General features: G+C 39.6%; 2 protein-coding genes across 22 annotated transcripts; one reads left to right on the top strand and one right to left on the bottom strand.

Moving 5' to 3' along the window:
• The first annotated feature begins 39 nt into the window (after positions 1–39).
• On the top strand, positions 40–17736 carry RECQL (RecQ like helicase). 20 transcript variants are annotated; one of them, XM_041713626.2, is made up of 16 exons: positions 40–95; positions 692–788; positions 1416–1488; positions 2533–2730; positions 4548–4727; positions 5222–5328; positions 6255–6453; positions 7872–8038; positions 8386–8467; positions 9844–9992; positions 10083–10200; positions 10835–10973; positions 11687–11778; positions 12064–12283; positions 13351–13480; positions 13663–17736. In XM_041713626.2, the coding sequence occupies exons 3-16, from the start codon at positions 1473–1475 to the stop codon at positions 13849–13851; spliced, it is 1986 nt and encodes a 661-aa protein (XP_041569560.2). In that variant the 5' UTR covers positions 40–95; positions 692–788; positions 1416–1472; the 3' UTR covers positions 13852–17736. The 20 variants fall into 20 exon arrangements, with proteins under 20 accessions (XP_041569560.2, XP_072779661.1, XP_072779656.1 ...); XM_072923560.1 differs by having other exon boundaries at positions 692–810; XM_072923563.1 differs by having other exon boundaries at positions 79–95; positions 692–727.
• On the bottom strand, positions 15701–27659 carry PYROXD1 (pyridine nucleotide-disulphide oxidoreductase domain 1). Of its 2 annotated transcripts, XM_002200211.7 has the most exons (12): positions 27524–27659; positions 26034–26114; positions 23836–23955; positions 22598–22726; positions 21712–21785; positions 20987–21147; positions 20267–20367; positions 19328–19457; positions 18411–18523; positions 16686–16808; positions 16301–16438; positions 15701–15966 (listed from the first exon to the last, which is right to left on the bottom strand). In XM_002200211.7, the coding sequence occupies exons 1-12, from the start codon at positions 27602–27604 to the stop codon at positions 15718–15720; spliced, it is 1500 nt and encodes a 499-aa protein (XP_002200247.1). In that variant the 5' UTR covers positions 27605–27659; the 3' UTR covers positions 15701–15717. The 2 variants fall into 2 exon arrangements, with proteins under 2 accessions (XP_002200247.1, XP_072779669.1); XM_072923568.1 differs by lacking the exon at positions 22598–22726.

The following is a 27659-nucleotide window of genomic DNA, read 5'->3' as shown; positions in this document are numbered from 1 at the left end:
CTGATTGGCGGGAGGGGCGGCGCTTGCGCCGGGCCCCGAGCTCCATTGGCTGATGGCGGGAGGCGGAAGGGGCGGGGCCGGCGCGCGCGGCGCAGGTGGGAGCGGGAGCCGGGAGGGGTGAGGGGTAAGGGCTAAGGGATTAAAGATAAAAGACAGGGGATGCGGGAACGCGGCGGGCATTAGCCCTTGGGGCATCTGTGGGAGCTATTTCCGAGCCACGGCTGAGCCCGCCGCACGGGAGGACACGGCAGCGAGGTGCTGGCCCTGGCGGCCTCTGTCCCTTTCTCATCCATCCCGCTCCGTCCTGCACCCGCCGAGCGGCGCCTTCCCTGCCCGCCCGTCCGTCCGCCCGGCTGTCCCGCCCGGCCGTCCCACCCCGTCCCGCCCCGTCCCGCAGCCCTGCCCAGCAGCGGCTTCCGGCCCGGCAAGCGCCGTGCCCGCGGCTGGCGTGTGGGTGAGGAGTGCTGGGAACATTGCACTGGATATGTTCTCTGGATATAGTTGTATGCTGGTAAACATTCACACTGTATGCGGGTGAATGTTCCCACATGGGACTAGGTTGCCCCGGGAGGCGGTGAAGTCGCCGCCCCTGACGGCGACTTAAGGTGATTAAGAGGGTCCGGCCCTGGGTGATGCGGAAGTGTTTTATTCACACATCAGTTTTAATATATATTTCCTTCTGCATTTATAGGAGTGGGGAAGATCTTTGCTATGGTGGAATCAGCTGGTAGTCAGGATCTGCTGAATTTGTTCCCTTTCACCTTCCCCTGGACTTTGCTTCCATCTATGTAATAAATAGTTCAAGATGCAGTAAGATAAAATATAAATTTCTTGAGTTTGATATTGTTAAGGTACAATGTGACAAAGACTGTTGTTCAAATAATGAGCTAATATATTAAATTCTATGCTCATTCCACTGATGATCTGTTCAAAATCGATCCCATTCTCTAAACCAAAGCATGTTTTCACTTCCTCCTTAATGATGCTGTAGGTGTTATGGCGGCTGCTTCTCTAAGGGGCACAGTATAATGTGTTCAGACTTTTTTTTGTAAAATAATCTTTGGTGAGATCAAAACTGGTAATGGGCACTTGGTGAGTGACTGGTCTACCTTGGAGCATTCCTCTTGCAGGAAATGTATGACTTGGTTAAAGGTCACCTGGGTTCATTTAGAAGCCTGGTGAGCTGTGGCCTTGGAAATTGGTTGTGAGTTTGTGTTTATCCATTTTGCAGAAGGGAAAAAGCAGTTGTCATCTAGTGGGGCTTCTTTATGTGAGCAAATTAAATTAACTAGTGCTTAAACTGTTACACTAACAGCTCTGGTAATGAAGAATGTCCTGCAGTAAATTTGTTCTAAGCTGAGAAGGTTTACTTATAGAATATATTTTAAAATATATTTGTTTCATTTTCTTTTTAGTGACAGTGGCTTGGTTAAATAAGATCTCGTAAAGGTAACATTCTTTAATCTCCAAAGATGACAGCTGTTGCAGGTAATCCATAATTAATATTCCATGTGTTCATTTTGCTGTCTCTTAGCTAACAAGACAATCACTTGATGCTACTGATTGTTATTTACATGAATTTAATGCATATATAAGAGAGTTCGTGGGGTCTGTGCTATTATACTTAAGATTTGAAGAAAAAAATATTTTACTGGATAGCTTTTCATTTCTTGGGTAAAACGAAACCAAAATTCCCCATCCCTGGAAGTGTTCAAGGCATGGTTGGATGGGGCTCTGAGCAACCTGGTCCAGTGGCAGGGGAGTTGGAATGAGATGAGCTTTAATGTCCCTTCCAACCCAAGCTATTGCATGATGAAAATCAAATTTGTCAAGGAAATTACTTGGTTTTCAATATTTTAAAAATGTGCATTGTATTTTAAGACACTCTTTTCTGCTGAGTAGCAGTAGGCATTTAGGAAGACAGTTATCACCATTTTGTGCTATTTGAGATGAAGATATTTTTTCCATCTCACACATTTTTGTTTCCATAACCATATTACCGTATCTGCTGTGGATGGGCCAAAATCTCTTGGGGTTTCTGGGTGTGGGGGAGGAAGGAATTCCTTCTGATGCTTTTCTGACCTGGCTCTGGAATATGTGCTTGGCATGCAGGTGTATGTGTTAATTATTCTTTTGAACTCCAGGGATTGGGTTCTAGAACAATCTGCAATTCATACACATGCATATTGGGATGGGCAGAGGCAAAATCCTGCCAAAGAGCCACTTGTGTAACCTGAGTTTCTGGGGAGCATTTTCTTCACTTCTTTCACATGTGAAGGATGGCTTTTGTTTGTAAAAGCATTTTCCCTCTATATCCAAACCCTGTTGTTCAGCAGATCCTCTTGTTCTGTGGAGGAGGGAGATCTTGGTGCGTGAGTTTAACTTGCCAATGTTAATGTTGCTTCTCACATGTAAACAAATGCTCTCTATGAACAACTTGATCATTGGCTGGAGTGCAGTCAATACAATTAAAACTTGCATCAGCACATGGCTGTGGTCTCTATTGTGCCTTCTCCTTGATTGTCCCTGCAGTGCTAGAGGAGGTGCTGGTGTCCATTGAGAATGAGCTGCAAGCAGTGGAGATGCAGATACAGGAGCTTGTGGATAAGCAGCAGGAACTCCTTCAAAAGAAGATGAGAGTAAAGAATCTGATAAAACAGTCCTCAGGAGACTTGGAGGCAGGTGGAAGTAAAGACACTGAAACCTCAGCTGAGGAATGGAACAAAAAAGGTTTGCAGAGTCAAAGTCTAATATTTTAACAGAAAGGTGAACTAATTCAGTAGGGGAAACTGCAGAGTTTTGTTTGGATAATGATATTGTCCTATATAATTTTAGTCAGCTTGCTGACATGCCAGGGTAATGAGGTAATGTTTATACTTGTCTCGCTGGACATTGCTAAACACTAATCTTGAGTTCTTCTGGGCAGACTTATCTGTTCTGTCAGAATGGCCTGCTATAACTACTTTAATTCTTTGCTTGTTGCAAAGTTACTATTTGATCTGATTTGCTCTTAGAATCACAGAATAAATGTTTGTTGCAATATTTGTATACTAAATGCTTACATTGCAATAGTTCTCCTTGTTTGTGTTCTAAAACAAATTGCTTTGGATTTTCTCAGGATTTGATAATGACAATTTTGTACTTAGATTTGGTTTTTGCTGGTTTTGTGTTTCCTCTTGCTTGAGTGGGTCGGACATTGGTAGTGTTTGTGATGGATCATGAAGCCTCACTGTCTTACTAAATTAATGCAAATTAGATAGATGCTGACTGCCAAAAATAACCTAGAATACATTATTATTGTAGAATTAGTGCAAGTGGCAAGTGCCTCGTGGTGGTGGGAGGGCTGCTGTCTTTCAGGTTAGACATTAAGAGGTCCTGAATAGTTGCTGCTTCTTGGCTATGTTATACCTTGCCAAATTTGACTCAGATATTATGGGTTTCTTCTGCTTTTTAATTTAATTTTCAAAATGAAAATGCCTATATCTGTCATAGATATACACCTTTTTTCGTTTTTTTAAAAATGAAATTAATGTTGTAGTTGAATCCATATTTATCTGTGTTTGAGGAGTATTAATGCATATGTAAGAATACTGATACTTTATAATTGCAAATTATTCTATTGAACTAATAATTTTGTTTGTGTAGTTCTATGCCTAATTCTCACCTCCTGTGCTTTGAAAATTAATGTCTTTGCAATCTGATACTGTGTACGTATTAAACAAGAGCAGCAGCTAAATTTGTTCCCAGTATAAAGCTCATGGAGGCCAGTGGGCGACTTTTCTTTTTTTCAGAGAGCCTTGGATTTTAACTATGCTCTTTGTAAATTTCTTTGCAATGTCAACTCAAGTCCCAAAATTGATTCTTGCATTGTATGTGGTGAAACCTGGAGCTCCCACAGTTTTTCTGCATTTTAATTTTAATAGTACCAAAAAGTGCATCAGGAAGCATAATTTTTTACAGTGTTACATCTTTTAAAAATGCAGTCTTTCGGTCTTTGTTGAAGAAAAGAAAAAAACTATTATAAGCACATTGGGGTGTTGATTTGGGGGAAGATTAAACAACTTTTCCCCCTCTTTATTTTTTTAATAAATGCTTATTATTGATGGAATATATGAAAAAATTGTATCCCTCCTTCTTTATACTACTGCATTTGTATGAAGGAAGCATTGGAGTAACTATTGTAGGGCTCAATGTCTGGTTTTATTTATTTTCAAGGTGGGATTCTAATTGCTAGTTATTTTGTACCAATGAGTTAACATGATCGTTAGCACTCTGAAGTTTATCTGTAGTTCACATCCATTTGCTTCGGTCTGGAGGTGAATTTGGTTTACAATTTGAGTTTTCAAAGGTCCACCCTGGAATTTGGTGTATATAGACTCAGGTTGTGTGGAGCTTTTTCTGTGCCATTATGAATCTTTAAACACTTTCCCAGTTCTAAAATTGTGTCACTGCAAGATTTAGTTATCGAATATGTAAATTACTCCTCCTTCTTATATTTTAATTTGCTTATGAAATGTGCTTATTGAGTTGGTTTTTTCCCTTTACAGATTTTCCATGGTATGAGAAGATAAAAACTGCACTGCAGAGCAGATTTAAACTCCAGAAGTTTAGATCCCTGCAACTTGAAACAGTAAATGCTGCAATGGCAGGGAAGGATATATTTCTTGTCATGCCTACAGGTGGTGGGAAGAGCCTTTGTTACCAGTTACCAGCTGTCTGTTCTGATGGTATGTAATGGGGAAAAAAAGGGCATAATAAAAAGAATTAGATTTATTTTCTTCATTTTATAGTTATTTGGAGAATGAACATTACTTGGTGTTGTTTTTGTTTGGTTGGTTTATTTTTAATAACTCATCCAATTGCACTGGAAGTTTACTTATTTACAAAGGCCAAATTTACCACTCCCTGTCACTGCTTAGTTCTGTGGCAAATCATGACACAGATATCCAGCTTGTTTTGTATATTTTTGTACCCTGTCTATTGGAGCTCAGTTGTGTTTGTGGTCTAGACCTTAAAAGGAAGTGTATGTTGTGGACATTTAATAAGAATTATCCCTGTGTGATCTGGCACTCACTTGTCAGCTATCCAGGAGGAGAATCCTCTGCTGTGTATGAAGCTTAAGCTTACATTTGGCAATTTCTTCAGAGCAGGGGTGATGCATCAGTAAAAAAGAATTAGAGGAGATATTTGTGACATCTGAACTGCACAATGATTGTTACAGGTTTCACACTGGTGATATGTCCTTTGATATCTCTCATGGAAGATCAGCTCATGGTTTTGGAGCAGCTTGGTATCTCTGCAGCTTTATTAAATGCCTCAAGCAGCAAGGTGTGTTTAAGTTCATGTGTTTTGTGGTGTACGTGCTGGCATCTCCTTACCTGTGAATGTTGAATGGATGAGACAGATTTATCAGCTAATGCTGTTCTAGCAACAGTATCTGCCCAGGAGGGTGCTGTGATATGGGTAAAATGATTAAGTATCTTGTGTTCATGTTTTAGTGACAACACCACATGGGAATCAGCACCTTCTGTGGAAAAGATAGATTTCTTGGGCTGTTTAGAGGATGTGAAGTACCTTTGGCTGATGTGTGTTGTAGATTTTTACTCAGTTTCTAGACTTGGAGTAGGTGATTTTTGTCCACTACAACCATGTTGAGCAGTGCAGGCTTTTACATATAATTATCTATCTCTTACTATAGGATGGTGAGTTGTTTGATCCAGAGGCCAAGAAGCAACTCATTTCCCAGTAGGCAATTGCTTTTTTACAGTTATTTTCCTGACTAGCAGGAGGCTGTGATCATTAACTTGCACATGATTACACTGGATTTGATAAGTCACTGCTTGATGCAATGTGCCAAACTTGAAGCCTGATTTGATGCAGAGTGCTCTGAAAACTCAGTAATAAAAACCACTGTTGTGTGCAAGGCATTATTTTACACTTGTGGTATCACAGGGAGGTTTGTTACATCACAGTTTGTTGGGGAAATACTGATACCATCCGATGAAGAAGCAAAGTGTTGAATATGTGTTTTTGCTTCAAAGTTCCATCATGGATTTTCTAAGTATTAAAACGACCATTGTCTATACAGTGATCTTCTACAAAGGCTCATAGTGGTCAATACCGTGGAACACTTTATCAGTCTGTTAATTACACCTTATGAATTGCTAATCACCTCTTAAGAGCCTTAGCACTAAGCAGCTCCAGTGTGTTGTCCCAGTTTGTTACCCCCTGATGTCTTGTTTTGGTTTGAACAGGAGCACGTGAAGTGGGTCCACACGGAAATGCTGAAGAGGAATTCACAGCTGAAGCTCATTTATGTGACCCCTGAGAAGATTGCAAAGAGCAAAATGTTCATGTCCAAGCTGGAGAAGGCTTATCAGGCCGGGTGCCTGGCTCGCATCGCTGTGGATGAGGTGCATTGCTGCAGTCAGTGGGGCCATGACTTCAGGCCTGGTATGATCCTCAGAAATCCCCTTTGCAGGGTTGTTCTGGAGTCAGTGAATAATGAGCTGGGCCTGAAATAAGGCCAGCTGCTTCCTTCATGTGTTAAGTGAATTCTTAATGTGTGACACATACCTGTGTTAGCTCAAGGCCTTTAATTCACAAATCATCCAGGATCTAAGTTCATGCAAATTATGATTTTAACGTAGATTTTGCTGTCAGTATTCTGAAAAATTACTTATTCTGCTTACTTTAATTGGAGGTTTATAAAATCAAAGGTTTTGCTTGGCATCTTTAATATGAACAATAGTTACCTTTAATCTACCGCTACGGGAAAGTCTCATTCTGTACACCACTCCCTGATGAAGGAGGTAGAGCATTTTGTAAATTCATGAGATATATTTTAATCTTCTCTAAAGCAAGTGGAAACAAATGCCCTTCACTTACAGGGAAAGAAAATGTATTTAATTATTTTTCCTATTTTGGAGATTGTAGAATATTGTTGGCTGCTGTTTCTTTGTCTTTGAAAGAAAACCTGATTTGAAGCAATATTAACTGTAAAGTCTCTCTTAGCAGTTTTGCTAAGAAGTGGTGCCTGAACCAAGAGCCAGGCTAGTTCAACAGGCAGTGTGGAATTTGGATATGTACCTCTGGCTGCACTTCCGTTTGAAGGCAGCCGTACTGAGCCCTTAAAATTTTTTATTATTACTCTCTGGTCTATGTATCCAAATTCCACATTACTTGTTTACTAGAAAAGCTCTGTTTACTCAAAAGCTGTTTGTAAAAACAGACCTGCAAAATAACCTGAATGTTGGTTAATACAATGCCACACTTATTTTTTAACTTTTGAAGAATTTCTCTTTCCATACATTTCTGCCTTCTGAATTGTGACTGATAATTGCAGTCTTTCCATACCTGGAGGGAGCCTAAAAGAAGATGGGGGAGGGACTATTTACAAGAGGTTGGAGTGACAGGCCAAGGGGGAATGGCTTCAAACTGAGTTTAGAGTGGGTATTAGGAAGAACTGTGAGGGTGATGAGGCACTGGCACAGGCTGCCCAGAGAAGTTATGGATGCCTCATCACTGGAATGTGTTCAAGCCAGGTTGGATGGGGCAATGAGCAACTTGGGCTAGTTCAAGGTATCCCTGGCTATGGCAGGGGGTTGGAGCAATATGATCTTAAGGTGTCTTCCAACCCAAATGATTATGTGATTGATTCTTTAAAATTCAATTAGACGACATCTGTTTTGCTAAGTGCAACCTGCTTGTTACTTCCTTTGGATGTATAAATTAGTACTGTAGTAGATTAGCAGTAATAACATTTATTGCAGTATAACCCCATTAAATACTATCTACATGAACGCCTTTTTTGAGTTTGCATTTGTGGTATGAGAAATATTTTTCTTTTCCCTTTTTGTTTTCTTGCTTAGACTACAAGTCTCTTGGTATCCTGAAAAGACAGTTTCCCAATACTCCCTTGATTGGATTGACAGCAACAGCTACCAATCATGTTTTAAAAGATGCTCAGAACATTTTGCACGTTCAGAAGTGCATTACCTTTACTGCTTCCTTCAATCGGCCCAACCTTTACTATGAGGTACGCCTTGTTACCTGGTTTGTGCTGTTGTGCTGTCTCCTGCAGGGAGAGGGACAGGCAGCAGGCTTAGACAGCTTCACCCTGTTGGAAAATAAGTCCTCTGATGGCAGAAAGTTTATTATTCTGCTGTGCTGTGAATTCTGTGAATTTTCACTTTGGCTGCACATTTGTTTATCGTTCTTGGTGGGGAAAACTTGCATGTTTGTTTTTCAATGGACTGTTCATAAAAATAGTATAGTAATTTTTTTAACAGAAAATAGTTGTATTTATTATACTGGAAAAAGTAAAATAAGTTGTTTGGCAGACTGCCCACTTGAACTGTGACATGTGCTTGATATATTTTTGAGGTTCGGCATAAGCCTTCAAATAATGAAGATTTCATTGAGGATATAGTTAAGACCATTAATGGAAGATACAAAGGAATGTCAGGTAAAAAGTGTCACAAATGACACATGTTCTTTCATAAGATTTAGCATTGCAGGGATGTTAGGATGTTTTCAAATGATCTTGAAACATGTGAAGAAATTCTGCCTCCTCCATACGTTAAACATCCAGCATTAGAATAAATGAAATTTAGTCAGATCCATACCATGAATAATTTCTTTCTTCATTCATTAATGTTTAAATATCTTTACTGTTCACTTGTATCTTTGGAAGTATTTAACTGGAATGTTGATGTCTATAGAACAATGTTTACATAGGTAATAATAGGAAGGTTTAAGATTGTAAAAGCAAGGCTCAGAAAAGGTGATCTCTTTGTTCTTAAATCACACATTATTTACTACACATGTGTCAGGATATTTGTTATCTTTAACATATTTTTTATATTTGATCAGAAGAGTCATAGGTTACTCAGTGTCCAAAATGGGTGTTATGGGGTGAATTGGAGATAAAAGCAGAATTGTAAGAGTTGAACTTGTGTAATCAATAAATTCTGTAGTGGAAGTAAAGAGGAGAGACATCTTGCCAAGGCAGCAGAACCCAGGTTCTGGAGCAGCAGTCTGTCCCTGTCTCTGCTTGGAGCACTGTGGCTGTGAGGAGCAGCTCGCGCAAACTGTGCTAAGATGATCAAAAATCACATGGCTTTGTGTGTAATCCCTGATTTAGCTTGTCACACTGTGACACAAAATAACTCACACATGGATGCTAGCTGTAAAAGGGGAAAGAAAAGAACCCAAAAAAGAGATTTTATTTTCTGACTCCACTACATGTAGAATATCAAAAGTGACAGTGGATTTGAGAATGAAATTGCCACCTCTCCAACTACACTGGTCAAACCAATAGTCCATCAATTCTTTCCACCCACAAAGAAGAATGCAAAGCAATTGTTATTTACAAGAACAGTGTGAGAAAATTCAGTATAAATATGTAAACATCAGAAGGCATAGAAAACTTTTAGAAGGCCTTGAAAACTCTCAAAAGAACAGGATGACATTAGCCCAGCCTGACTAATGACAAAATGCAGATTTAACTGAAATCTCAGGTGAGGTGCTATAGATGTCATAAGGCATAGCACCCCTTTAAAAAGCTTTAATAAGCATTGTCTTCCTTGAATATTAATAGAATGCTTCCATGGTTCTATGGGTTGGCACCTGTATTTCCCCTTTAGCCTTCAGGTCCAAGCTGATAACCGGATTTTCCTTCATGAATACCAATACTATGGACTAAACGGGCACAAAGACTGTATAATGCTTTTTAATTATTTATTTCATAAGTTAATAAAGCTTTCACAATTGTTTTTAAGTATTGGGGATTGTTTGGCCTTTTTAGGGCATTACAATGAGGCCTCTTTCATTTTTGTACAGGAATTGTTTACTGCTTTTCTCAGAAGGATTCTGAGCAAGTTACTGTGAGTTTGCAGAAACTGGGAATCAAAGCAGGGACTTACCATGCAAACATGGATGCTAAATATAAAACCAAAGTTCATAAAGGATGGGCAACAAATCAAATCCAGGTTAAGTAAATACTTTACATGGACTTAATGTCTTATTTAAACAAATTGTGGTTTGGTATCTTGATTTCTTAATCTTTTTCTTTTTCACAGGTTGTAGTGGCAACTGTTGCTTTTGGCATGGGAATTGATAAACCTGATGTGAGGTTTGTAATTCACCACTCTATGAGCAAGTCCATGGAAAACTACTACCAAGAGAGTGGACGTGCAGGTATTGCAGAAAGGGGCTTTTGCAAAGTTGCCATTTACATCCATTACACCAGTAAAACTGTCCTTCAATTTTCTGGGCATTTGTGTTAAGTCTCTTGCCTTTGAGATAGTTTTCAAAGGGTGTAATGAAACTGCCTCTGTAAAGAGGCTTTAAATATAAACTGCATTCATGACCAGGCCTCTACTGCAATGTAACAAAGAATTACTGGGTATCTAGACCTCCCCTCAGCATTTTTTTAAATACTTGATTTTCCATTAAATCTGTGGCTTGCCAGAATAAAATGATACAGATTTGATATACAATTTTAATTTTTTTATTTTGTATATTACCTGGGATGTGTGATCTGCTCAGATTGCCTCTAGATGAGGTTTAATCCCTGTATGAATTTCAGAAATACAGGTGGGATGGGGAGTCTAGAGCAGGGAATTTTAAGGATTGATCAATGTTCAGCAGCACTAAATACATGTTATGGCCAAACTCCGCACCCAAAAACATTTTGCAGTGTTTTGAGGTTTTTTTTATCTTGTTTATCTCATTACTTTTTTAAAGGCAGATTTGAATCTATGTGGTGTCAAGGAATTTGAGGGGCAATAGGTTGAGATTGCAATTATCTGTTCATTTTAATGCATTGCAGGTAGAGATGACCAAAAGGCTGACTGCATTTTGTATTATGGGTTTGGAGATATATTCAGAATCAGCTCAATGGTGGTGATGGAAAATGTTGGCCAAGAGAAGCTGTATGATATGGTGTCTTATTGCCAAAATATGAACAAGTAAGTTACTGTTGTGGCTTGATTGCTTAGTTTTTAAATGGGCTAATTTTGTTGGGGTTTTTAGGGGGCATTTGGAAAAAAAACACAAAACAAAATTAAAAACCTGAAACAAAACCAAAATGAATCCATCACCAAAGAAAACCACTCATAAAAATAGGAACAAGCTTGCCAGCTTCAGGATACAATTTTGGAAGTGGTTATGTTGAGGTGAAATATCTGTCAACAAACACTGTTTGGATTTCAAATCCCAGTCAGAGGAAATAATGGAGTTCTGTGGTTTTGACTCTGAGCTACAGTGTTTAATGGCCACATAGGAATGCACATGTGTTTGCTGCTTCATCTGCTTCACTGATATTTAGAATACTTAATGGAAAACATCTGTCTCCATGTTGTGGACAACTGGTGCATTGAGTAAAGCCTTTTGTGGCCTCAGTGTAGCAATGAGTTCATATTCTTACCATTTTTCATTCTCTTGAAACTGCAGATTATACTCTTGTGCTTCAACCAAACTGTTCCTACACCAGTATTGGCATAGCTGATAGGGAATACTGGTGTTGCTGTATTTGTTCTCTGATTTTTCCTCTGGTAATTCTTTGTGCTTGTTTTGAGATCTGAGCTGTACCTAGGACCTTTTTTGCCATTTTCATGCTGTATAAGGCAGGTGTTACATATCCACCTGGGATCTATAGCCCCCTCTGCTCTCTGCTCTTCAGGTGTCGCCGGGTGCTCATAGCCCACCACTTCGATGAAGTGTGGGATTCTGCAAACTGCAACAGAATGTGTGATAACTGCTGTAGAGAGAAGGGTAGGTAAAGGACAGAGAACATGGGAAAAGATGATTTAAAGAAATACCTGGTGTAGAAAAAACTGTAAGCAAATTTTGTGACCTGTGCTTGTATTACTGACTGTTTTCAGGGTGCAGATTTTATTATGAATATCAGTTTTTGTGGCCTTTTGTTGCCAAGTTAGTTTAAAAGCAAAACAAAAAAAGCCTTGATATTATATAGCACAAATATATGCATTTATAGCTACATATAACTATAACTACAAAGAGATTTCTATTTAAATGTTCCTTGACTTTTATTTGCAGAATGTGAGAAGATGGATGTAACAGGATACTGCAGTGATCTAATAAAGATCCTTGAGCAAGCTGACAGCATGAGTGAGAAACTCACCCCACTGAAATTAATCGATGCCTGGTCTGGGAAAGGGGTGTCCAAATTCAGGGTCCCTGAAGTTACTCCACCCAAGCACACTCGAGAGGAGCTGGAGAGAATTATTGCCCATTTACTGCTGCAGCAGTATCTGAAGTATGTAAGATTGTTTCATGTGTTTTGGTTTTTTACATTTAGTAGTCATTTTTCCTTGCTGTCTTGTTACTGCTGTATAACATTAATGTATACATTCTGTAGTCTTGTTTTCATTTCAGATGCATTTAATGTACTGTTAAAAACCCTTCAAGCATTGCTATATTTCCATTTCAAAAGTTGGAGGAACAGTGGAAGTGCTGCGTCTTGTGCAATTTTAAAAAGCTGGGGTCTTCTGTATTCGGGTAGAATGTTTAAATCTGCAGCAGGATTTAATTTTGGAGAAGTCTGCAGTTCATACAGATCTCATTCACATTCCATGGATAAGGAAAGCAAATGGGGTTGCCCACACGATGTATAAATCAGGAAAAACTGGCTAATATGGAAATTGGTACTCAGAAATTTTAAGGAAGCATAGTGGAACTAACAGCAGTGCTGCCTCTGTAACCTGTGTGCTATGTGTTTTGTCTTCTCATATAATTTTATAAGTTTATCTGCAAATATCTAATCCCTTTATTTTGACTTAATTTTTCTTTGCATCTCTCCATACAGCTTTTTTTAACATTATTAAGAGGGTTAGCAGATGACTTATTACATATTTTTTCCTCATTTTCCTCTATGTGTTTCAAGAGATTGATAAGTGTGCATCTGAGTGGTTTTGTGTGTGTCAAGGTCCACAAACTGAATTATGTCAAGTATTAATCAGAGTAGCTCTAAGTCACCTGTCTACTTTAATAGATAAAGCAGAATGAAGCTGTTATTTGGAACATCATCAGAAGGGTTAATGTGTCCCTGTCCTTATGGAAAGAGTTGTTGAGATTTAGGCAGGCTGCCTAGGGAAGTGGGGGAGTCACCATTCCTGGGACATGTTTTTTTTAATCCACATGTTTTGTGAACAGTGGTCAGGTGCCAGGATATGGCACCTGAGGATATGGCTTAGTGGCAGTGCTGGGTTGATGGTTGGACTTGATAATCTTAGAGGTCTTTTCTAACCTTGATTCTATTTTTTCCCCCTGCATATTCTGGCCTGTCTCAGGCCTTCCCTTGTAACAGTGATTTTATTCATGCAGGGAGGATTTCAGCTTCACAGCCTTTGCTACAATATCCTACCTGAAGGTAGGACCAAAAGCCCGGCTGCTGAAAAACGAGGGACACATCATCACCATAGAAGGGATAACAAACAGCAAAAGCTTTTTCAAGGTATTTAGATCTGGTCTGATTTGCCATACAGCTATCTTCTCCATTAGAGCGTAATTTAATGATTTGGTATCTGCTCAAAACATGTTTTGTAGTAATGCAGTCAACCTCAGAAATATCTTCTGTCTTGTGTGGGAACGAGGAAAACAATGTTAGAATTTTAATTGAACTCTTAAATCTTACAGGTCAAATCATCTCAGTCTTCAAATTCAAAAGGAAGCAGAGAAAATGCCCAGACTGGATCAAAGACTGTCCAGGATTCAGTGGTGAAGAAATCACAGGAACATAAACGGCCGAGCTCTGGTCCTAACTTAAAAGCAAAGAAGCCTAAGCTTCAGGCAGGTGCAAATGACCAACCAGTGCTTATTGACTGAGTGTCACAGACTACATTTAGGATCTAATCATGATTGCTGCTCTATGGACAATGCAGTGTGCAAGTTCAGTTTGTGCTTTTGTAATGGTATTTTTATTTAATAAACACTGAACAGGGAACAAATATCTTTAAAAACTGTCAAGTCTACAAGGCTAGTAGTGAAGGAAAAAGTGTTTCATATCAAAATAATTGGTATATATCTTAGGATACAGCAGTGATTACAAAACCTATATAATGACCATGTGGGCTTTTTAACTCTTTTGGATGTGTAGTATATAGTAACACTGTAGCAGGTTCAGGCAGCCTGGAAAGGCCTGCCAGAGATCCAGAGGTTTCCAGACTTCTTTCCTATGGGAGTCTCCACCCAGTGCTCCCCTGAGAGTCCTCTTGAGATTTCTCTCCTTTGCAGCACAGGGCTTGGTGGTCCTTAGCTCTGCATGAAGACCCTGTTACCTCCTGTTCCTTTTGCCTGCTGTGCAGGTGACTTTCCTCTTCACCAGTGACTCCACTGCAGCCAGGGCACTGCTTTCCCAGGGCAGCTGCTGTCACCAGCCCCAGGGAGTGACATCAGACAGCTGGAGACTGGGATGCTCCAGCATCCTTCCCCTGGAGCCCTGGCTAGGTCAGAGCTGCTGCTGTGCCAGGGCTGGTTGTTCCAGCCCACATGGGCATTGCCATCTCTGCAATTCAGAGCAGGAACATGTGTCCCTACACTCACTGTGGCATGTTTGAATGAAATACTGTATGTAGTTGAGTGATTATGTGTATTTATTCCTTTGAAATATGTCTGTTGCTCTTAAAATTGGACTTCTCTAGGTTGTTATTCAAATAGAAATTTATGACTTCTGTGCTTTTAGCAGAAGTACCTAAAGTTAAGTTTACAAACAAGACAACTGCCAGCCTAGGAAACACTCAACAGCTACTGCTGCCTGCAGTGCATTCTCAGGGCACATATGCTGTCTACTAGATTCAGTTTTCTTTTCTTACTTTTAACATCTTAGCCAAAGATCAGAAAGGCATGTTTGGTTTCATTAATAAATGCAAGTTCTGGGTGGTTGCATTTTAGTTCTTCTCTCTTACACTTACATGTATAACAAATATAACACTAATATCATTATCTTTATTCTTCTGGTAAGATTGTGACAGTGAGTAAAGCCTATAGTCTTTCACCCATCCTTTAGCTGAGACCTTTGCCAAAAATTGAAAATTTAGTTAAAAACAGTCATTCTCCTAAAAAATATTAAGTGATTTGTCTGGGACAAGTCTCAATATGTACTGCCAGCCTTGTATTGATTACAGTAAAATTGTTCCAAATTTGACCCAAAATAAATAGGAACTCTCAGGCAGCAAGTGCAGAACAAAATCAAAAGCCAGGATGAAACAACTGCTGTCCAGGGCTGGCATTATCCAATACAGTGCAACTCTACCCCAACATCTGGACAGCTGAAGGGACAAGCAGTTAAAAAGTTGCTTTCAACTGACATCTCATCCTGGCTCTCATTGTGCAAGGCTTGTGTTCTGTAATTAACTGAGCAGCAAATAAATGTATTTCAGAAGTAAACTTATGTGGGGGGGAAGAAAAGGAGAAAAAAAAACTGAGTAAGGCCATATATTTGCAACCCACATTCCAGGCAGCAAAAGCTCTGAGCACCCTGTGCCTTAAAACCCTGTTCATCTGAGCCAGCTCGACAGAGGTTGTACCATTCGCTGGTACCTGTGGCAGTAACCAGTCAGTATTTTGGCAAGATCAACCCAAAATCTTAATAGAGGATTGCATTTATCCCTCATTGGTAATCCTGAGAAAAGAGTTTTCTAAGATGTATGACTTGGTATCAAAGCTTCATACAAAATGGGAATGGGGTATTGTTCAATCAAAATAATCTTCTATATCAATATCTGGATTTAGGAGATCTTCACCATAGGCTGAAAGATCCATTTGATTTAAAATTAAGTTTTCAAAAGTTTCTTCCAAGTCTGTTTCGCCAATGAGCACAGCTCCCATCATTCGGCCGTTCTGCATCACCACTTTCACGTACTCGTGGCCTTTGGTACATCTCAGGATCAGCTCGTGGTCTGAGCCCAGGCCCTGAGCATTGTACCTTCCCAAAACCACCACCTAGCAGAAGGAAAAGGGAAAAGCTCTCATAAGAACATTGCAGTGCCTTATAGCATTTCTGCTCCTAAGAGTTCTGGGTCTCAGAAGTGATGCAAACAGGGAAATATTTGTCCCCAATGTCCCTCTCCCCATTACTGGCCTGCAAACACACAATGGACTCAAAATCTTCCCCTTGAAATATACACATTAGTATGAATGGAGAAAATCTAAGCTAGGATTAATTACTATATAAAAAAAAAACTGTTTTCTCAAAGCATCTGCTCAGTGTCAGTGAGTGAATATAAGCAAGCAGTATGTGTTACTCAGTGGTTTACAACCATCAGACCGTACTGACCTTGTAATTGAAAAATTTTGTAATGTGGGCAAATAGTTCAAAGCTGAAATCCATATCAATAGATTCCCCTAAAGCATCTGCTGCCATGCACTTTGCTGCATACCATCCCATCTGCCGAGCTTGGGTCCACAGCCTCATCTGGAAGAGGAAATTGGGCAGGTTTAACTCACAAGACCATCACTGTGCCATGACCACACTCACTGCAGTGAATACTCAAACAAATCTCAAAACAAATACTTGGTTTTTAATACTCAGAAGGGCTGGCCAGCTTGGTTTCCAGCCACCTCCACAAAACTCAGTCACCAACCCTCTAGGATTATCCACTAGCTTAACCTTTCCCTCCTTGGTGTGTAACTCCCTGTGGGTCACATGGGCGAGGACCAACCTGGTGCCACACGGGGCTGGGCTCCCACGCTGCTGTGCAGATATCTCCAGCTGCAAACACATCTGGCAGCGACGTGTGCATGTGCTTGTCTACCTTCAGTCCTCCATCTTCACCCACAGCAAACTGAAGGGGTTCACACATCAGCAATGAAACTAGTCAGAAAGGCATCCAACTCCCTCCCCCTTCAGCAATCGGCTGTTCCTTTATTATTTACCATGTGACTATGCTGAGTGGCAAGAGCTCCATGGAAGGTGCAAGACATTACTGTTGTTACTATTTCTAGAGCACAGGTTTTTAAAGGACTATGACTGACACCTAGGCAGGGAAGTCACAGGGTTTGCCAAATTCGAAATCACACTGTGTGGTACAGGGACGCCCAGTCTTAAGAGATGATTTTTCTTGCCAAGGCAAGAAAATACCATTGCAAAAACTTAATTCCTGATCTAAGCTTATAGCATGGGCCTAGAAATATCTTATGGCTCAACATCAGATCTATGTTTTCAGCATTTCCTTCTGTAACCAGAGCACAGCCTTTTATTTCCTAATCAGGTGGCATCACTTAACGTGAAATACCACAACATCCTGGTTTCGTATGGGATCATTTTTTAGTAGTAGCTTGTATGGGGCTATTTGTTGGACTTGTGAAGAAAACAGTGTTAATAACCCAGGGATGTTTTAGTTGTTGCTGAGCAGGCACTGAACACAGAAACAAAGTGATCCTGAGGTGTGGAAATTCACATGGCAGTTATGAACTCTGGAATCACCATCCACATTTGGGTGCTGACTTCTCTCAATGAACATGAGCACCTTGGCAGCTCAGTGTCCCAGATGAAATGTACTGGAAATAGTTGCTTCCTTTCCAGGAGCAAATGTCAAGATTAGTAAGGTAAGACTATGGTATAGAACTAACACTGAAATTATTCTATATTTTTGCCACATTAGCCAATTGTACAGATGCTTTTCTCTCTCTGCATAGGCTTAATACTGCTTATGTATTGTATATAAATGCCTGGGGAACAATATAATAAACCAAGACCACAAATCAAATACACTTGTATCGTTGCGGGGGCATGTTTTTTATTCTTTCAGTGTCTGTTTATATCCCCTTCCCTGCTGTCTCTCCCCTTCCCCAGCTGGTAATCTTCCCTAGCTCATTCCCAACCCCCCTCTCTCCAAGATGTGAATCCTCCCTTTCCCTGCCCCTTTCCCCAGGACAGTCCCTGTCTATTTAATGAGGCTCAACACCCTATTGGTTACTTTGTGTTACTCCACTCCCTTGTTTTCCCTGATAGGTTTATGGTGTGTTAGTCCTGCCCCAAACTCCTTCCCTGCTATTCCCCTATAAAACCTGTTGTCTCCCCCCCACAAAGTGTCTTGGGCCATGTTGAATAAACCCATCCTGTTCACCCCCAAGTCCCGTGCCGCCTCCGTTTGTCCCCGCACCGACAACTGGGACTGCAGAGCTTCACAGGGGGACCGGCCGCCCCCTCCTCTTCCCTCGCCGCCCAGCACACCACAGCTCGGGGTGTCGCGGTGAGAGGGTAACGCAACGCAACATATCGTGTTGGATATCTCACTATCAACATAACCTGCCTTATTTTGAGATGGTGCACAGTATTTAAATCTTTAGCAATCCATGTTTCATATCAGAACACGAGCATAAACCAGTTGAAGAGGTTTCTTTAACCTTAGTTGAAAAGCTTCAAAAGAAACCAATATACTTACATTATTGCCATCCAGAAATGGTTCAACATTTGGCACAACTCCAGTTGCACTGACAATGAAATTGCATCCATAAATTTTTCCATTACTTAATTCCACATATACAGGCCACAGCACTGAAAAAGAGGAAAGTTTTGCCCCAAGAATGTAACCAATTGAAGTTATATTATTAATTATGTCTTATGATAAGATATGAAAGGGAAAAAAACCCTACAAAACCTTAGAGGTAGCTGAATAGGTAAAGAAAGATTAAAAATAAAAAGGAAAAAATTATCAGAGATTACCCATAATATTCTTACCATTGCTCAGAACTAGAGATTTTGGATCTCAGCTCCAACTCCTACTAACTTTCTTAGAATTTTCCTAAATTAAAGCCCTCTGTGTCCTGTGGGATGTTCTCTCAAGTATGAAATTTATGTAGAAATTTACAGATGCACAGAAGTGCCTCAAAAGCAAAAAGAACGGCACAGATTTGACTTGTGCTGAAAGTAACTGATTACTATAATAGTACTTTAAATATTCATTTTAATTAGGTGAAAATTATAGGCATAATTATTCATTTTTAAAAAAGGGAATATTTTCCTCTACTTGGAAGGTTTATTTCAGTTTTGATACAAAACGTTGGTGGGGTTTTTTTTTCTCCTGCTTTAACTTCACTATTAAAATATTTAATGGAATGTGTTAGGATGGAATATTCTGCATACAGAATTTTGGTTACTTTGTGGAAAAAAGTGTCTGACCTGTAACATTTTGTATTTTAATTGCAGCCCATAAATTTGATTATTGTAAACTGCTAGACATCAGATTATAGAGATATAATATTTATTTTTCTAAACTGCATTTGCTTTAAAACAGCAAACAAGATCAAACATGCTCCAGCACCGATCCATCTTCAGTGTCTTATCAGCAATGGCACTCACCCTCATCTGCTTCTACATTTTTCTCTCCTTTAGGAAAAGTCAAGGAAGTCCACTGCAGTTGGATAAATTCTTGCTGGAAGTGTATTTTCTTTACTTCACACAGTGTTTCAATATGTACTTTATGAGAAAACTAAAGAAAAAATGACAGAATTATAAACATAATGATTAGCGATTGCAAGATTGAGAATAGCAAGGATATCTTCACCTAAATTGATACCACTAAAGTGGAAAACCCCCCACAATATATCCCAGCTGACTAACTGGATTCCCACACTTTCCTCATTTTGCCACAGGTCTAACCATAGCCAATGGCAATTTACCTGCTTTTTCAACAGGTATCTGATATTCCTTGAAAATTCCTAACAATTATATTTTTCTGGAATGCTAGAAAACATATTCAGGTTCCCCTAAGCTTACAGGAAGAGAGTTCAAACCTTAACAGAATAAACTAAACTCATCTTTTCTGTCTTTCAGGATTGCAAATCCTTTGTTTTTCTATCATTAATTAAATTCTGGTAACAATAATAAGTATATGTTCTAAACACTGTAAAAAGAAAAAATATTCTGTACCATTAACCCACATTTCAACCATATTCTGAGCTCAAGACAGAAGTTGGAAACTTACCTGTTTCTCTAAATTGTTTTGTGAATTTGGGCCTTGTTTTATTCTCTTACTACACAAATACAGTTCCACAGCCTTCAACAGCCAAACCACCACTGATTAAACTGCTAAATATCCTAAATGTCCTTTTATTTGTTCTATGACTGATCACCCTTGACAGGTCATTTCTTAAATGCAAAACAGACGCAAACACCTAACAGCTCAGGAATTCATAAATGAAAAAAAAAAAATTAAACGTGAGGATTTTATTGCAAACTCTTCCCAATGCTTATGCCCACAACACTCAAATCAATATGCCAGCAAGGTTATACCCATACCTCCTTAGTCCCTTTAAGGTGTAAGCCCTCATGCCAGTCGGGGCCTAAGGCACTGCCTAGCTTGTCAGATGCTCCTGTAGGTCTTCCTTTCTCCTCACTTCCTGAAGCAAAGACATGGAATATATCAGATTTAGTGTGCATACTGCCTTGTCTTCAGAATTCAGAACAAGGATTCTCAATTAATAAAAAAATACCATCTAGTGTAATATCCTTATTCTTCCTGCCTGATGTCTAGAGCCACGCTCTTCTTTTTGTTACAACTTTGGTCATACATATGTTTGTGTGATGTTTGTTCATGCAGTGCTAGTTAATTGTTCTTTCTGAGACTGCAGTTTCACTCCACCTGTAATAATGTTCTGTGTGGTTTCATCTGCTCCCCCAATATCTTACTGTGACAGCTCCTCCCTATATAATGGTGAGGTAACATCAAAACATTACAAAAAATAGAACAAGTTCTTCAGCAGAAGGAATGCAGGGAATTAATATAAATTTGGCACAAAGGTAAGCACTTTTTTACAGCTCACAGGAAACTGTATTACATTCTGTCTACATAAATTTGGGATGGGTTTTTATTTTGCTTTTTTACTCTCAGTTTTTGAAGAAAGAAATGTCATTGATGATAACCGTAAGCCTTATTCCAAGCTGCTAAATTGACTGATGTTAAGACTATGTTTAATATGAAATGCTGCTGCTGCAGTGTCAGGAAGCTAAACCCCATACCTTCCACTGTGTACTTGGTTCTTTTACACTCAATTGGAGTCTCTCGGCCTTCAGCAGTGAGCTTTGGAAGGAGGAATTCAGCTGCTCCTGAATCAAAGAAAGTGTTCCCAATGGCTTTGTCTTTGATAGCCCAGATTACTTCACAGCCTTGAATTTCATACCTGTGGGCATTTAAACAAGGGATAAAGTGACAGACTGCCTGAGAAGGATCTGACTGTTAGCAACACAAAATTTCCAACCTATCAAATCCACTTCTAAATATTTACATAAGGAAAAAAAAAAATCTCTTCAAGTTGACAAGTCATATTTTCTCACCAACACAACCTTGACTGAACTGGGGTAGGGGGTGGGGGGCAGATCAAATTTATAATACTAGTAATTAGTATTTCTGCTCCCCATAATGAAAAGTACGTGCATTTCTGCCAGGCTCCTACTGTTAAAAAACAAGCATTTGGATCTTGTTTGCACTATGTGGAACATGAACTGAATATTCTTGATATCTATGTGTCAAAGCTTCTTCTGGAGGTTTCCTAATTTTATGTGTCAGTAAAAAACACTATGTTGCAAAAAAAAACCCCAAAAAAACCAAACCAACCCTGTAATCAGTTTTGCTACTAAATGCTCTAAGAGATAAAATTGTATAAGTCAACCTTCTCCAACTCATGTACACTAGACTTAGCATTGCATTGTTCAATATTTTATATATGTATTTTTTGTTCACTTACACTAATTCAAGGGCAATCCCACCATTTCCTACCACCACTATTCTCTCAGCTTGAGCCAAATTCTTCTGAAAAGCCTGCATTAAGAAAGGAAAAATGTCACTTAGAGCATGTTCCCTCACACTGATCAACCATATCCTTTCCAGTATTTTCTTGCTCTTAATCTTGATTTTCCCAGACTATTGATGCACATCTAGCTACACTGAGACCTGTACCAGGAGCTGTTGTAACAAACAACAATTTCAGTTTCACTTCAGATTCTTTGAAAGTATAACTGCTTTTTTTATCCTCAAGGTCCAGCTTCATTTGATGAATGGCAGCTCCATGCTACAGAACAGCAGTGCTCACCCTGCCTCCTCTAATTCTGAAGACCTGTAGCAGTGAAACTTCACCTTTGCCTCCCAAGCTTAATTTTTAGTCTATTAAGTTATTTCTCAGGTGAAAACTTTTCCACATCTTTGACTATTTCTTACTCTTTTCTACAAAGAGGAGAAGCTACAGTAGAACAACAAAAGAATAAAAAGGCATTCCTTCAGTAGCTTTCCACTGCATGAAGCAGCCCTTTGTAGCAGGTACCACACATACCTTCCCAGGGAAATTTCTTTATATTTTCCAATTGGATTATGACTGGAGGGTGAAAAAATATTGTTTATTCCATATTATCATGTTAGGAATAATGTGCATGAGCTATCTATAAACTTAAAAAATATAGTGACATTAATTTGGTGGCATTATAAGGCTGTTTTTCTGCTAGTGAAAATGTTCCTATTTAAGAATATATAACAACAATCATTATTTTCTGTTTCTCCATTTCCCTCCACAATAATTCTGGTATTTTGCACCAGATGCAGGAATATATTACACATTTTTAAGTCCTAAACACATTCACCTGTGCACTGTCAGTGTCCCGGATTCCTAATACATACGGGTTCCCTTCAACAATTAATTTTGGTTTGGCTCCAGCGCACAGGCAGAGTTTTTCATATATGTATTCTTTCCCATCTTCAGTGTAAATTTTCTGTTAACAGTGAAGAGAGAAGAAAAATCAATTCCCCTAAGAGAATTCATCTAAATCAAGACAACTAAGAGCACATCAGTTTTCTCTTTCTGTAATGTCACAGTAATTTGCAGATATGAAAATCTGTAAGGGGCTTCTTAAGGAACAAGGCTTCATATTCCTCCTGACTGTGTGTCACTTATTCCCACCACACTCACCACAAATAAGTGATCAATAAAATGGGAACTGTACACAGTGCACTCGAAGCTAGATCAAGTTTACCACTTGGTGGCACTTTGTACTCAGTGGCTGTGCTAAAAGAGTTCTGTATTATCTATGTGACAAATGTCCCTCAGGCCCCAGGAACAGAACTATGCACTGCTGTACATTAGCAATTGACAATCTCATTCAAACATTTCAACAGCAGTAGCTCTCAGTTAACGAGGCACAGGATAGGACACAGTTTAGAAAGACTGCAAATCTGTTCTTTGCTGAAGAAAAAGTGGAGGCACTAAATAAGCTACGTCATTCTGAGAAACAAGACCTTAAATTTTAATATTTTATGACATTATTTGTTGTTCTGTAATCTAGAAGCTGCATAGTTTAATGTGGTTTTGGGCAAAAGATCCTCCAAATCCACATAGATTAATTATTTGTGTCCACCAAGACCTATATTAAAACACTATCCTAGTAAAATAAAAAAAACCATTGGATTCAGAATGTTAGCAGAATCTACCTGGAATTACATCTCCAAACCTTAAAAGTGAGCAAAACCAGTTTGGGATGTGAGTGTGAAAATAATGTGTTGACACAGAGCTAACAAGGGTGTGTACATGCTGTCCATTGCTCATATTTGCAACGTATTTCCTGCTAAAATGAAGGAAGAAAAGGTGGAAATGTTGGTTCTTTCAAGATTTTTTTTTTGATCTCTGTATATATTTCTACTAGAAAAACAGTGCAAAGCAGTAAGTGAAATTAGAATTAGGAAATATTTTCTTTAATTTTGGTAACTTATCAATTCAATAACCAAAATATTATTGAAGAAAATTTCTTACCCAAAACATTCAGCTACTTCTTATTTTTATATACATAACCTGAAAAACCAAATAAAAAAGAAAACCTTGGCTTACATGTTCATCACTTTTCAGCTGTTTTACTCCAGATTGTATAACTCTAATATTGGGATATCGTTTTTCTAATAGGGAACTTGGTTGCTCTTCGACATCAAATTCCTCAAGTGTTTTGGAGACCTGTAGGAGAAAAGAGAAGTATTTAAAAATATGGATCATTACCCATTTTTTCTTCTAAAGCTTTTGACAGAAGGTGCTGTGCTCATTTATAGTAAAAAAGTCACAACATAAAGCCCATATTGTCTGAAAATGTGTTATCATGTAACTGCTAAAAGTTTATTTTTCAATACAGAATCTTTTCATGCCTGTTCCTGGTTGAAGAGTCAAAGTATTACATGTTAATTCTAAAGATAGAGATTAAGCAAAAATGGAGAATCCTGGCAGTTGTTCTAACTGCTACAATGTTTCATTCCATAAAGAAGTGTATTTAAAAAGTTGTTAACACTGCTTTTTCTTTTTAACACTACTGTGACGTAGTGTTAAAATCCTCGTTTTTCTCTTTTTTGTAACTTTGATAAAATAACTCATCCCAAGCCACTACCTGATATTTCAGAGACCCCACGGGAAATGGACAACATCAAATAGAAACAAGCATAAACCAAATTAAAACCCCAAAGATGCAAGCCAGAACTTGAAAAACATTCAAATGATGATGACAATTTTGTGTTTTATCCAAAAGAGAGTGGCTGCATGGAAACATCCAGGTCTGTTACTTCACTGAATATTCAGAGTTTGGAACACAGTTAGGAGCCAGAAGCCACACGATGCTTGCAATTCAGAGAGAAATTACGATGCTCATGTCCAAAACTTAGATGCTGCTGCCTTCCAATGGTGCTTAGCTGTTCCCTTATTTTTCAGATATGTAAATTTCCACTGTTGTGAATTACAGACTTTACATCTCTGTGCTGTACAAATGTCTCTACTGGACACTCAGCACTTTCAGAAAGCATTCTGAAAGCATTCTGAAAGTTGGGTGTTACTCCAACAATCCCACAGAGGGCTCCCAGGCTCAGCTTCATGACCCTACTAGCCACAAATCTGAATCCATGCATCCATTTGATTTTCTTTTTAAAACCAGCAGGAAAGATGTCACTGAATCAGCACCTGCTGGAGCAGACAAAGCTCAAAGCAACTCCCCAGAAGGCTATCCCTTCTTTTGCTACTTGTCAGCAGGCTGTTGCTGCTCCAAATTCAAACTTGAGCAAGACTATGATACCATTTCAGTACTTCTGAGAGGTCACTCACTAATAAAGCAGTGAAATAAAGCTTCAGTAAGCACACTTCAGCCATGTAAGTACCTGGTTTAACCTTTGCCTGCATGGTGTGAATATATTCACCAATTACTAATTACTGTAAAATAGCTCATCAGTATTACTGATTTATTAAAAAAGTATGGATATTGATCTAGTATCGATATCCAACTGTGACGGACAAAAACTCTCTAACAGTTTAAAGTTAGAAAGTGTATGTTTATTCGACGCCGCGCAGCGTGCGGGATAGCTCCCAAATACACACCACCTTCCAGGTGATTACAGAGTCTTTTTATCCATACAAGTATTGAATATACAAAATACAAATGCATATTCATAATTTTAGTACATCCCATTCCCCGCTTCGTATGCTAATCACTCTAAAAGCTATTAAGCATGCGTAGTTTGTCCCTTGAAATAGGTCGGTGGTCCCTTTTATGGGGAGGGGTCCCAAAATGAGGAAGTAAATGAAGTCTTCCTCGTTCTGACCTTTCTACCTTTTCAATGCAAGTATGACAAATGAACTCTTGGTAGAACTCCCATTCCTTGTCTTCAATTGGTTTCAGAACAGAGGAGGCCCACAATTGTCTTATGTTCCTAAAAGCTATTTATCAGTTTCTATATTCTTCATTATAAACCCAGCTAACCAAACATTGTGCTGACAAGCAATTAATTATTAGTTAACTACTAACTCTTAACTTCATCAAGGCCTACTCATTTATTATTCTTATTTTAATTAACTCTAGTAAGGCTTATTTCTAACTAAAATCTTAGCTCCTCAAAATCTCTAAATGCCTTAAAGTTTACGTTTCATTACTAACACCACTGCAATCACACTAATATGAAAACAAGCTCAAAGTCGTGAGCATCTCCACCACTGGTTCTAAATTATCTTCACAAGTAAACTTTGAACATGTCTTACTGTAAGAAAAATCAAGTCTCTCTTACCTGCTTGAAATTAGTTACAGCTTTTATAACTGGGGAAGCTGTCACTAAAAAAATGTCTTCTGATGGGAACTCTGCAGCCAGCTTGTAAAGAAACAGAAACCATGATGAGAGTCATCATCAGACCTGAACACAGTAATACTACTGGTGAAAAGCAGTATGTTAATACATTACCTTGATTTTGTAGAATCTTATTGAAAAAAACACTACTTCAGGATAACAGAAGGATAAGGACTGAAGAGAATTTGGGAGACACAACATTTATTTTAAAAATATACCTTCAAGAACTGCAGCCGCAGTGTAAAGGATTATTGTCACAATATTCCAAAGGCCATCTGATGGATCAGACTGTGATCATGTGATTTCTGGAGACACCCAGTTGGTGGATAAACATTTTTTCACTGCACAGCAGTGACTAATTGCTTTCAGGTTTCATTTTCACAGATGAAATGCTGATTTCTCCTGGATATTTTATATCCTATCCAGTAAAGTGATCATCTTCAGGGTGCTATTAAGCAATGCAAGACTTATGAAGCCCCAAGGCAAAGGGAAGGACTCCCATTTTAAATGTGCACTGCTCAGCAAGGTGACAGTCAGACCAAGACACTTGGTGCTTTTGGGGGGGGGAGGGGAGGAGGGAAGGGATGCCAACCAGAGGGACACTGAAATCACCAGAGAACACGTACCTCCAAAACACAGTCTGTATGCTGCTCTGCAGCCCTAGTAGATAAAACAGTCCTCATCAAACTAATAGCCACATAATTTCATTATACAGGTCCAAATTTCATTTTACAGGAACTGTTACTTTAAAACCATCAAAAACCTTGAGGCCAAGAAACAGATGAATTTATTTTCAGAGCTTGGGCTCACAGAGAGCTGGAAGAGGTATACAGCTCTAAAACAGGGAGCCTATAAAAACTGAGCAGCACTAATAAAAAGGAGCACATCACAGCAGCCTTCAGCCCGGCTGCAGCACAGTCCTTTAGAATAATTCCTGCAGGGATCCCGAGTCCCTGACCTCTGGAGCAGGGCACAGAGAGCCAGCATTCCGCAGCTATGAAAACCATAACTCTCTTTATGAAACTTTTCATGAACTGCTTCAAAATAACCTTATCAACTTTGAACATCTGGAGACGTACTCACAGAAAAACATCCTTACATTACACCACTGCTGCCCTGGGCTGCGCTTGGCTTGTGTTTTGTCCAGCGAGACAAATTATTTTTAAGAAAGGGGGATTAGGGGAGTGTAGGGCAGAGTAAGGAAGTATCACATGCGAACATTCATGCAATTACAGTGTGGATCTGTTTCGATGCCCGTGCACAAGCGCGGGCAGCGGGGCGCTTCCAGCCGCTCTCGGCCGGTGCAGGCACGGGGCCGCCAAGGGCCCGGCACACCGAGGCTACCCCGGGCTGGGGGAGCCTCCCACATCCCTGCGGACAATTCCCGGCCGGCGGGGAGCGGGGGAACGGAGGGAGAGCCGCGGCCCCGTTACCTTCTCGGCGCAGGTGACCCCCGCGATGCCGCCGCCCACCACGGCGAAGCGGCTCCGCGCCGCGCCGCCGGGCCCCGCCATGGCCCCGCCCCGCCTCTCCCGGCCGCCGCTCCGCCTCTCCCGGCCGCCGCTCCGC

This window comes from Taeniopygia guttata, chromosome 1A, assembly GCF_048771995.1.
Source record: "Taeniopygia guttata chromosome 1A, bTaeGut7.mat, whole genome shotgun sequence".
Taxonomy (NCBI): Eukaryota; Metazoa; Chordata; class Aves; order Passeriformes; family Estrildidae; genus Taeniopygia; species Taeniopygia guttata.
The sequence above is the reverse complement of the archived record's forward strand: the minus strand, read 5'-3'. Positions and strand labels throughout refer to the sequence as shown.